General features: G+C 41.5%; 1 protein-coding gene across 3 annotated transcripts in view; it reads left to right on the top strand.

Annotated features, from left to right (window-relative positions):
* LOC119772986 (diacylglycerol kinase eta-like) overlaps nucleotides 1–13,500 on the top strand; it is a 125,812-nt gene that overhangs the window by 36,867 nt on the left and 75,445 nt on the right. For 2 of the 3 annotated variants that reach the window (XM_038269719.1, XM_038269718.1), the window contains one exon: nucleotides 10,530–10,688. The exons of the other annotated variant lie outside the window; for it this stretch is intronic. In XM_038269719.1, the coding sequence (XP_038125647.1) occupies nucleotides 10,530–10,688 (159 nt within the window). The remainder of the gene's footprint in view (nucleotides 1–10,529; nucleotides 10,689–13,500) is intronic. 3 annotated transcript variants of the gene reach the window in all.

Here is a 13,500-nt window from a genome sequence, read left to right as displayed (position 1 = left end):
AAACACTCCCACTACAGACACCTTTATAAAAACTTGTTTTGAAGGATGACACCTAAAACATATTTTCTTAACCGAATAATAAAAAACAAGATGAAATTACTGGAGGGATATAAAATGCTATAAAGTAATTGTAATTCTATGGAATAAATTGCAAAACTAGCTATTAAGGCCCAATCCTCCTGAGTGTAAGGAGGCGGCTAACTTTAGCTGGATTTCTCACGTGAATCTGGTGGAGATTCACAGTCTGCAGCGAGAAACGCCTGGAGTCATGTGATCAAATCCACACCGGAAAGAACTGAGTGGGAACGCTTTGCAACGTTCGTGGAGTAACTGTAACCAACAGACTGTAACGAACTTGGTGACATCAGAAAGGAGCCTGGCCATGGGCGGAGTTTGGGGGGGGCAGGGGGGGCACTGCCCCCCCATGGTGGCTGAAGCATGTAATGACATTAAGTCAAGGAAATGGCAAAATATAAATGTTAAAAATGTATACGTACTGATTGTTTAATGTTTTGATTAAAATACATGGTAGTATGAAATTAATATGAATCTTAGTACATTTTTTTTTAATAGATTTATTTTTCAGCAATCATGTGACATAGTGACGTTGAATACTGTTTCCCGCTACTTGGGGGTTTCCCACTCAGTATTTATCTCGCTAGCATACAGTTTTAGCCTTGTGTAAGTGATTGCAAACTGAAAATGGATATTCGACGTTTTTTAAAACGTCCGATGACCTCTGCCAACACTCAGCAAGAAGACCAAGCAGAGCCAGAACCAACAAATGCTGATCTGGAAACACCTGGGACCAGCTCGGCAAACCCAGCTAGCTCACCATCGGGAGCGGGGCTATCGTCGGGGTCAGTTAGCTTGCCTAGCAGCTCTACTATGGTGCAGCAGCTACCAAATGATCTTGGCGACAAGCACTGCTCTCCTAAGCAGCCTATTCTTCCAGATTTTCCTTTAAAATTGTTTGGAAAAACTAAACGAGCCTTTTCCACGTACTACTACAACAAGTACTGTTGGCTTGAATACTCAATTTTAAAGGATGCCGTCTTCTGTTTCGCCTGCCGCCACTTCCAGACTGACAGCAGCGTGGAGGAATCGTTCCGAAAGGGCATAAGTGACTGGAAAAAACTAAGCATCAAATTGGAAAAACATGCAAATTCTCTGGCCCATCAGAACTGTATGGTTAAATGGGAAAACTTCAAACAGAGCACATCTGGAGGATCGATAGCTGCCAAATTGTCGGAGAGCCACAACGCTACAGTTGAGAAGAACAGATCTTATCTTTGTAAAGTCGTGGATATAGTGCGATTGCTGTCTGCACTTGGATTGCCTTTCCGTGGACACAGGGAGGCTATCGATTCAGATTCTCGGGGGAATTATCTTGAGGTTTGCAATTTTTTCTCAAAATATGATTCTGACTTTCAAAGTATGCAGTCTAATTATTTCAATGCAACAAGTCCAGATTTTCAGAACGAAATAATTGAGATATGCGCAAATTTGGTTCATGCAGAAATTGCAGAGAAATTGCAGGAAGCAGGGTTTTTTGCTGTTATCGCAGATGAGGCCAGGTCATCCAAAACTGAGCAGCTGTCAGTCTGTTTAAGATATACAGAGCAGCTTCAAATCAAAGAGCGGTTTTTGTGTTTTATTGATTGCTCCGCATCTCGAAATGCAGCTGGGATCGTGGATGCCATAAACAGTGGATTGGAGATGTGCGGACTGAAAAATATCCCAATTGTTGCCCAGAGCTACGATGGTGCCTCTGTAATGTCTGGCCGAGTGTCTGGAGTGCAGCAGCGCATTAAAGAGATCCATCCATACGCAGCGTACATACACTGCTTGGCTCACAAACTGAATCTCGTACTTGTGGACTGCTGCACTGTGAACCGTAGTGTTAAAACATTCCTGAATGTTATCAACAAATTGTACTCAGTATTTGCAGAGCCTGCAAACCACCATCGCTTTATTGAAGTCCAGAAATCTCTGGATATGAAGCCAACCGAAATTGCACAGCCCAGCGAGACGCGCTGGGCATGCAAGTGGCGTGCTCTGCATGCCGTTAAAACACACTACTCTGCGATTACACAGTGCCTGAGAGAAATGAGTGATGAGGGAGAAAAATGGTCAGTGGAGGCCACTGGTCTATGTGAGCATATGGGCAGGTTGTCATTTATTACATGTCTCATTGTACTTGAAGACATACTCCGTGTGATTCATGTCACACACAAAGCCCTTCAGTCCTCAAGTCTCACACTTTCCGAAGCGGCTGTGCTCACCGACAACCTGAAAGCGCACTTTGTGTCACAGAGACAGACTGACAAATGGAATGATGTATGGGGATCAGTGAAACAGTTCTGCCGAGACAAAAACATCACCGTACCCGAGGATGTGAATATTCAGAGTCAGACACCTGCTGGTCCTGGACCACTTGTACTGAAAAGAAAACGGGCCGCACAACCCCCCACCTCCCTCGATAATTTCCTGATAACAACGACTTTGGGCCACAGAGAAGAAGAAAATGATTTAAATACTGTACAAATATCCCAGAGTGAGACCCCTGGATTCCAACAGCACCTGTATTTCCCAGTGCTGGATACCATAATTTGCGAACTGGACAGACGATTCACGGGAGAAGCTGTTGAACTCGCACAGGCCTGCGCAGCAGTGTTAAGATGCGACAAAAGTGGAATTGAGCCTCTCGTACTAAAGTATGCACAGCTTCTGAAAATCAACCACCACCTTGCTGGGGCAGAGATGGACCTTGTTAAAGCCTCTATTGTCGGATCTGTGTCACGTGAAAATCTTCAAAAAACTGTAACCAGGGCCGTTTATCCAAATCTATACAAGCTGCTGCAGTTGGCACTGACTCTACCCGTTGGATCTGCCACTTCCGAGAGGAGTTTCTCTGCAATGAGAAGGATTCGCAACTGGCTACGCTTAACAACAGGAGCTGCACGGTTTTCATCCCTTTCTGTGCTTCACATCGAGCGCGACATCACTGCCAGGCTGTCACCTGAGACGGTTGTGGACGTTTACGCAGGACGCAAAAAAAGACGGTTACTTCTGCACTAGGTAAGACTTTCTTTAAATTAATACAAGCAACTATGTTGTACTGTATGCAGTAATGTAACAACTGATGTTGAACATTATTAATGTTACATTAATCACTTGTGCCATCATGCGTAATGCGCTTTAACGCGCATCGTTGTGAGAGCGTGTTGGTGTGGAAAAAAAAAATATATATATATTTTTGCCCCCCCTGACGCAAAAGTGAAACTCCGCCTATGAGCCTGGCCTGAACTCACTGCAAAGGTAAGCATATCTAAATGTTATATCCTGAGCTAATAGGGATCTTAAAAGGCTGCGGCGTTAATGCTAATATTAGAGAAGCAGGTGATATCGACAATAGATCTATCTGAAACTATTTACTATCCTGATGTCCTTTGCACCCTTTAGTTCAGGGAAAAGTCCGATCAGTGAGGAATAATCAATGGATCATTATTTATACCTAAAACTAAAACGTTCGCGTTGATTTATTGAATTTATTGTTAATCTGTGAAAGAATTAAAAAATAATAATTTTCGTGTCAATCCCTGAGTCTGGGAGCGGCCATTTTTCCCCAAACATATTAGCCCCTCCCTCCTGCCATCTTCCAGCAGTGACGTCACGGTGCGGTAAGCCTAGCGCCATTCTCCCCGCTTTACAAGCTAAATCGATGGGAACTACTAGACACATCTGCAATCAACAACAATTATTGAAGATTTCCAGAGGACTTCACCATTGAAATTCACCAGAGCTATAGTGAAACTGACAATGCCCACGTGCATGGCAGCTGGATGCTGGAATACATCGGGTAAAAGTGAAAAATAAAAAGAGTTATTCCACCTTTCTGATTCCTGATCCTCCACGGACGGGTTGGTCGTTGGATCGCCAACTTGAAGAGGGAGGATTTGCCATCGAACTTCTGGCCAGAGAAAAAACCCGTAATATGTAGCCAACATTTGGAAGAAGAATGTTTTCAAGATGACTGGGATAATAGCGCGTTGTGACAAACACCAGATACAGCACTGGGACTTGATCATCAGCCGATACCGCACCGTGACGTCACTAACCAGTAGGTGGCAGTAGTGTTCTTTGACAAACATGGATGCCTCCAGTAAAGCACATTCACATGAAAATTACTCTGAATTAAAAACACTGATCATTTATTGAACAGGATGGAATCATTTCAGATTTAAAGAACTTTCAGAAGTTTGGATTCTGAATATGAGCGACTTTTCCTTTAAATACTGGTCATTTTACAGACCAGTATAATGGGGGGGGGGGGTACACTCATCAGATCTGAACGCCCTGTTAAAAAACTTCACACCCATGAGTAGAGGTAATGCAGCCTGATGATATTTACACCACATCAGATAGCGTCCCCCCTCCCATGTTAAGCAGGGGGAACACTATCTGACGGGGTTTATAGGCCCGTCAGATAGCGTTCCCCCCTGATGTCATTTACGTTGAGTTGCAATAAACGCTAAACTCTCTGCAGGTTCTTGTCTTTGTCGTCCGCTCTATTCAGCTGGCTTTGGAAACACACGGCGAGAAGGTGGGGGCTGGGGGGGAGGGTTACGGGGGCGAGAAACGCAAAAGTAACGCAATAGTTACTTTTACTAGTAACTAGTTACTTTTATTGTGGAGTAACTAGTAACTATAATTAATTACGTTTTCAAAGTAACGTGCCCAACACTGTCAATCACCCGCAAAACGGGAGGTGGCAGGAGGTGATGAGCTCTGCTATACTATCCTATCCATACTGCAGAGGACCTACTGCGCATGTAGAACTTTGAACCAGAGTCAATGGGCAAAGATTTTTGCGCCCTAGGGCGGCAATATGCCACCAATCCGATGAAAAAAGGAATTACTCTTTACTCGTCATTAAAGATTAAATATTTATCTTGCACATCTAAAAATACATATAAAAAATATACATATATATTTTTTCTGTCTTAATCATGGTCATTGGTTGGGTGGGGCGGCACCCTAGCGCCCTCTATTGGCCAGCCGCCACTGCTGTGAACCATTACAATACTGACCGCTGCAGAAGATCCTCATCCATCACCATCTACTAGTACATCTTAACTTTTTATAACTTTTCGTTTACCTTTTAATTTAAAAAGTGTTTTTAAATTAAACGGAGTTATCCTCTAACAAGGGGTTTAAAAACCAGAAAATAACCTAAAGAGGTAATAATTCTCGTAATAATATTTTTCCCCTCTCTTTCTTGTCAGACACTGAATTCTGGACCACAGAACGCAGAGGAAGAGACCACATCTCAGTCAACAGTTCCAACATTTCTTTCTCTGCTGCAAAGAACTAAAGTGATCTGAAGAGCAGTGAGCCAAAGCCCCTGTTACACCTTGATTTATCCAGCGTCTGCCTGACGTCCCAGAATCTCCTAAAATGCTGGCATACGCTGAACTTTCTATGGATTTTTCAATTCTGGGTGTATACATAGAATATTCATAACAAGTCCAGAACTTCTGTCCAACGACAGCCTAAGTTCTGCATAACGCACAGCAGCATAATGCCCATTAAATCCCCAGGAGCAGCTGCCTCGTGCTACGTTCAGACAGCAAGCAGCAGAAGCAGCTGGTTGCCATGCAGAGTCAATGGTTGACACGCATCAAGGCGCAGCAACAGGCCCTGCAGCATCTAGAGCAGCAGAAGCAGCTGGTTTACATGCAGTCAATGGTTGACACGCATCAAGGCGCAGAAAAAGGCCCTGCAGCATCTAGAGCAGCAGAAGCAGCTGGTTTACATGCAGTCAATGGTTGACACGCATCAAGGCGCAGAAAAAGGCCCTGCAGCATCTAGAGCAGCAGGAACAGCGCATCATGAGCTTCTGAGCATCTGAGGCGAACAACATTACATCTAGTTCACTGCACTAGTACACTACACTAGTACACTACACCTAGTACACTACATCTAGTACACTACACCTAGTACACTACACTAGTACACTACACCTAGTACACTACACTAGTACACTACACCTAGTACACTACATCTAGTACACTACACTAGTACACTACACTAGTACACTACACTAGTACACTACACCTAGTACACTACATCTAGTACACTACACCTAGTACACTACACTAGTACACTACACTAGTACACTACACCTAGTTCACTGCACTAGTACACTACACTATTACACTACACTAGTACACTACACTAGTACACTACACCTAGTACACTACACTAGTACACTACACCTAGTTCACTGCACTAGTACACTACACTAGTACACTACACTAGTACACTACACTAGTACACTACACCTAGTACACTACACTAGTACACTACACTAGTACACTACACTAGTACACTACACCTAGTTCACTGCACTAGTACACTACACTAGTACACTACACTAGTACACTACACTAGTACACTACACCTAGTACACTACACTAGTACACTACACTAGTACACTACATCTAGTACAGTATACCTAGTAAACTACACTAGTACACTACACCTAGTACACTACACTTAGTACACTACATCTAGTATAGTTCACCTAGTACAATACCATAGTACACTACACCTAGTACACTACTTCTAGTGTGCTACATCTAGTACACTACATTAGTACACTACACCTAGTACACTACACCTAGTGCGCTACATCTAGTACACTACATCTAGTAAAGTAGACCTAGTACACTACACCTAGTACACTACATCTAGTACACTACATCTAGTACAGTACACCTAGTAAACTACACTTGTACACTAGACTAGTACACTACACCTAGTACACTACACTAGTACACTACATCTAGTACAGTACACCTAGTAAACTACACTAGTACACTACACCTAGTACACTACACCTAGTACACTACTTCTAGTGCACTACATCTAGTACAGTACACCTAGTAAACTACACTTGTACACTAGACTAGTACACTACACCTAGTACACTACACTAGTACACTACATCTAGTACAGTACACCTAGTAAACTACACTAGTACACTACACCTAGTACACTACACTTAGTACACTACATCTAGTATAGTTCACCTAGTACAATACAATAGTACACTACACCTAGTACACTACTTCTAGTGTGCTACATCTAGTACACTACAATAGTACACTACATCTAGTACACTACACCTAGTGCGCTACATCTAGTACACTACATCTAGTAAAGTAGACCTAGTACACTACACCTAGTACACTACATCTAGTACACTACATCTAGTACAGTACACCTAGTAAACTACACTTGTACACTAGACTAGTACACTACACCTAGTACACTACACTAGTACACTACATCTAGTACAGTACACCTAGTAAACTACACTAGTACACTACACCTAGTACACTACACCTAGTACACTACTTCTAGTGCACTACATCTAGTACACTACAATAGTAAACTACACCTAGAACCCTACACTAGTACAGTACACCTAGTACACTACATCTAACACACTACTTCTAGTACACTACTTCTAGTGCACTACATCTAGTACACTACAATAGTAAACTACACCTAGCACCCTACACTAGTACAGTACACCTAGTACACTACATCTAACACACTACTTCTAGTACACCACATCTAGTTCACTACACCTAGTACACTACACTAGTACACTACACCTAGTACACTACATCTAGTACACTACACTTAGTACAGTACATTAAGTACACCACATCTAGTTCACTACACCTAGTACACTACACTAGTACACCACACTAGTACACTACACCTAGTACACTACACTAGTACACTACACCTAGTACACTGCACTAGTACAGTACATTTAGTACACTACACTAGTACCCTACTCCTAGTACACTACACTTAGTACAGTACATTAAGTACACCACATCTAGTTCACTACACCTAGTACACTACACTAGTACACCACACTAGTACACTACACCTAGTACACTACACTAGTACACTACACCTAGTACACTGCGCTAGTACAGTACATTTAGTACACTACACTAGTACCCTACGCATAGTACACTACACTTAGTACAGTACATTAAGTACACCACATCTAGTTCACTACACCTAGAACACTACACTACACTACACTAGTACTACACTAGTACCCTACGCATAGTACACTACACTTAGTACACTACAGTTAGTATACTACACTAGTACACTATCCCTAGTACACTACACTAGTACAGTACATTTAGTACACCACATCTAGTTCACTACACCTAGTACTCTACACTAGTACACTACACCTAGTACACTACACTAGTACACTACCCCAAGTACACTACACTAGTACAGTACATTTAGTACACCACATCTAGATCACTACATCTAGTACACTACACCTATTGCACAACATCTAGTACACTACATCTAGTACACTACACCCAGTACACTACCTCTAATACACTGCCACTAGTACAGTACACCTAGTACACTACACCTAGTACACTACATCTAGTACACTACACCTAGTACACTACATCTAGTACACTACATCTAGTACACTACACCTAGTACACTACATCTAGTACACTACATCTAGTACACTACACCTAATACAGTACATTTAGTACACCACATCTAGTTCACTACATCTAGTACACTACACCTAGTGCACTACATCTAGTACACTACACCCAGTACACTACCTCTAATACACTACCACTAGTACAGTACACCTAGTACACTACACCTAGTACACTACATCTAGTACACTACACCTAGTACACTACATCTAGTACACTACATCTAGTACACTACACCTAGTACACTACATCTAGTACACTACATCTAGTACACTACACCTAATATAGTACATTTAGTACACCACATCTAGTTCACTACATCTAGTACACTACACCTAGTGCACTACATCTAGTACACTACACCCAGTACACTACCTCTAATACACTACCACTAGTACAGTACACCTAGTACACTACACTAGTACACTACACCTAGTACACTACACTAGTACACTACCCCAAGTACACTACACTAGTACAGTACATTTAGTACACCACATCTAGATCACTACATCTAGTACACTACACCTAGTGCACTACATCTAGTACACTACATCTAGTACACTACACCCAGTACACTACCTCTAATACACTACCACTAGTACAGTACACCTAGTACACTACACCTAGTGCACTACATCTAGTACACTACACCTAGTACACTACATCTAGTACACTACATCTAGTACACTACACCTAATACAGTACATTTAGTACACCACATCTAGTACACTACACCTAATACAGTACATTTAGTACACCACATCTAGTACACTACACATAGTGCACTACATCTAGTACACTACATCTAGTACACTACACCCAGTACACTACCTCTAATACACTACCACTAGTACAGTACACCTAGTACACTACACCTAGTACACTACATCTAGTACACTACATCTAGTACACTACACTAGTACAGTACATTTAGTACACCACATCTAGTTCACAACATTTAGTACACTACACCTAGTTCACTACATCTAGTATGCTACATCTAGTACACTACACCTAGTACACTACACTAGTACACTACACTAGTACAGTACATTTAGTACACCACATCTAGTTCACTACATCTAGTACACTACAACTAGTACACTACACCCAGTACACTACCTCTAATACACTACCACTACTACACTACATCTGGTACACTACACCTAGTACACTAAATCAAGTACACTACAATAGTACACTACACCTAGTACACTACCTCAAATACTCTACCATTAGTACACTACATCTAGTTCACTACATTTAGTACAAGACTGTTAGATCTGGTTTGTGTTAACAGCCAGAGATGATGTGTTTTACATCATGCACCACCATTTGATGGCTCGCTAACTTACCAATCCAGAACTTTTGTATTGAAGGAATGAGGCTTCTGCTCACCTGCTGGATTAAAAGCAGCTCTTATAGGCAACCTCTAAGCAAGTACCTAGCATACTTTTCATAAGGCTCATAAATGTTTTTTATAAATCTGATGTAATGTTCTAATCTTGAAATGCTGTGTTTGTATCATCTGTACATTGAAATTCACCACGATGAACAGAAATAAAGGCCTGAAATCTTCAGTCTGCATGTAATTAATCTGTAATCTGTCTAATCTACTGAATAGCATTAAGGCTAAGAGTTAAAGCAGTCGTTTAGATAAAGGGGTGACAAAAGAAAAAAGTTCAGTTACCTTCTGCTTAAGGACTTAGGAGTGTCACAACAATCTGCACCGATGGCTGGTGGGTTTTATTGTGAAGTATAAGCTGGTAGTACTCTAAGCTGTGTCACATATAGAGAGGCTCTAGCTACTCCTAAGAAGCTTTGCTTAGAATAAGAGACTAAAAGGCTCAGCATTATTCACACTTTTTAACGTTTCTCTCCTTTCTGTTTTCTAATCTAACTGCCATTCTCTGAAACTCGTGCCCGCCTCTGTATTTGCACGTTCACTAGTCTGGCAGCGCTTTGGCACGCTGGCAGGAACGGGCGCTGCGCCGGGTGTCCAGGAGCCGCGTGTGCTGGAGACTTCTGTCCGTGTGCTGGACGGGCGCACGGCGCTCCCCCCCACCTCTGGGTGCCAGTGGATCTGAGGAGGGCCTAGTGAGAATCCGGGTCAGCACGGCGAAGCCTGGGGCCCAGTTTAACAATATACAGTGGTTCCTCCTTCATGCCATGTGGCTACAGGGTCCGGTCCCGGTGCTTTCTCCGTATGCCATGAAGGTTCTGTATATCGTCATTAAGCCCAGATTGGGCCCCAAACGGGTTTAAAGACGGTAGAGCTTTAACACAGGTTAGCTGGACTAAGCTGTTGTTGAGAGAAGAGTTTGGCCTTCTCTGACTCTAAGCAGTGACCTGATCTGATCTACATCCCCATGATCACCTGAGACCAAAATAAAACAACTCATTTCCAACGGTTACGCAATCCTTTCTCCAACAGTCAGACCTCGTTTCGTTTCCTTTTAGAAACATGAAAAATAGGACAATTAACTACAGCTATTATGCTTTTAAATAGACTAAAGGCTTAACCCCTTGAATCTGAATTGATATACATGGACATATAAAAATAAATTTTGTTCCTTTTGAGGTGATGCAAAAACTCTGGCGGCTGTTTGCCTACACTGCAAAAATGTTCTGAAAATGGTGTAAAAATGTCTTAAAATATGCATATTTACCCTCAATATTACGAGGAAAATAAGACGATCATCCAATGGAATGAACAATTTTACCCTTAAAACAAGATAATTAGATATTATGGACCTGAAATGAGTAGTTATATGCATTTATTTTGTTTTTATTTCTTATTCCTTCTTATTCTCTCTTCTCACCTGCTCAATTCAAGAAAAAAAATGCTGTTATTTTAAGAGAAAATGTCTAACTTAGATTTACATTTTTTGCAGTGTAATACAAGTTTTTTGTTGCTTATTAGCAACATCAGGCATCAAAGGGTTAAATGTAGAAAGCTTATTTATCAGGGTTCCTGTGGATCCTTAAAAAGTCTTGAAAGGCATTGAATTCTTCAATATAAAACTAAGGCCTTAATTGGTATTAAAAGGTCTTAAATCAGTCTTTCATAGGTCTTAAAATTGTTACCACGTCATTGAAGGATTTTAGTTTAAACATTGAAATAGTTTACAATATTTTTATTTATGTTTTTACATTTACCAGGAATCAAAGCAGTGGAGTCACACGTGCGAAGCGTGAAAAACAAAGTGTCAAATTCTAGTGACCGAAAAGCAGCAGGTATTTATGCGATAAATGCTGAAAAAATGGGATTTCCTTTAATTGAGTTTGATCCGGTTCCAGATACGCGTAGCTGAATTACTGTCCGTAGTTGAAGCGCCTGCACTACCTGGCAAAATGTGTTTAATCCTAAAAACTTTTCCACATGTCCCAATCTCGACTGGAATCTAAAAGGGACAACCAAAAATTAGGGTGATGGCATGGAGGCCTTCAGACCTCAGGGGATTGGAGCTTAAAATGATAAATTATTATAGAATTTGTGAAGCAAAATTAAAAGATTATTTTTGAGAAGCATTTTTTTAATCACATATATTTGAGCTTCCCGGGACGTTGTATAAACTCTATAGAAAACACGTGAGATTCGAGACAAATGCCATGTGAAAATACAAGTGTTATAATTTATTATTATTCTAATCAGTGTATAATTAAAATGACCACTGTTGGTCCATGAAAACAGCAGCCATGTTTTTATTCACAGAATTAAAACAAATACAGAATAAAACAAAAATGAATCTGATTGTCTTGTTTCCATGTGATCAGAATAAGATCGATTAAACTAAACGCGGAACAAGCAGAGCAGAATATGCAGAACTCCTCTAGACCAGAGTTCACCAACCGTGGGTACCAAGGGGCCCTCAGGGGCCCTAATGGGGGGGGGGGGGGGGGGGGGGCACAGCATCATGAAAACAGCACAACCCAACAGTGGACTAAGACTGAGATTTAGATTTTATTCTGTTGCTCTTTTTAATCATTTATAGAGAATCTCATCATTTCATTCATACAGATTATTTATAAAAGTTTCGAAATGACAATTAAAAGAGACAATTAGGAGTTAAAAAGAAACAATAAAACAGTGTTTATTATGTATGAAGTTAAAATGAACCCTGATCCTTCCTTCCTTAAACATAGCTGGTGGAATTCACTCAAACCAGGCTGATAAACCAGGAGGTGACAGATGCTGCGTTTCAGAGAATATCCAAACTTTCCGTTTAGAACAATGAAGGAATTTTAAAGAAGCACAATAAACAGCAGCTTAGTTCCGTCTGTATAGATGTAATTAATGTCCACTGTCCTACATGTCCACCCACTCTAGTGTCTCCTAGATGGCTTGGCTGGCTGAGCTGCCCCACAGTAATAATCTAACCTCCTCGCTGATCCATCATGGAGGCTCCATCTCAGCAGCTCTGTAGCTCCTCCTCTGCTCCTCCTCCTCATTAGACTGAATAGCACATCACAGAATCTTAATCCATCCATGGCGTTCGATCGGCCCGTGGCTGTGAGATCGCCGCCAGAACCCTGTTGGCGTTGTTCCGATCGGGACGAGTGACGTGAAGGAAAGGAGCCAAACTCAGGCTGCTGCTGAGATGTTGAGCTGGGGAGTAGATTTATGGATAAGAAACGCTCTGCTTATGTCCACCTGTCATCCAGCCGTCATCACAACTTCATGCAAACTTTATTTCTATGACGAGTAGAGCTGCTGGTCAGACGGTTGCAGCTACCAAAGAGACACATATTCAATTCTATTCAGTTTATTTCTATAGCTCCAATTCACATCATGTCATCTCAGGTCACTTTCCAGTTCACCAGATCATCCAGTCAGATTGATTCAAAGTTTTCTATCTAAGGAAAACCAGCTGATTGCATCGACTCATTGACTCTTCAGCAATCCCTCACACTAAGCATG

Source organism: Cyprinodon tularosa, unplaced genomic scaffold (assembly GCF_016077235.1).
Source record: "Cyprinodon tularosa strain WSP-4 unplaced genomic scaffold, ASM1607723v1 ctg737, whole genome shotgun sequence".
NCBI lineage: Eukaryota > Metazoa > Chordata > Actinopteri > Cyprinodontiformes > Cyprinodontidae > Cyprinodon > Cyprinodon tularosa.
Note: the sequence above shows the minus strand (reverse complement) of the source record. Positions and strands in the feature narration are given on the sequence as shown.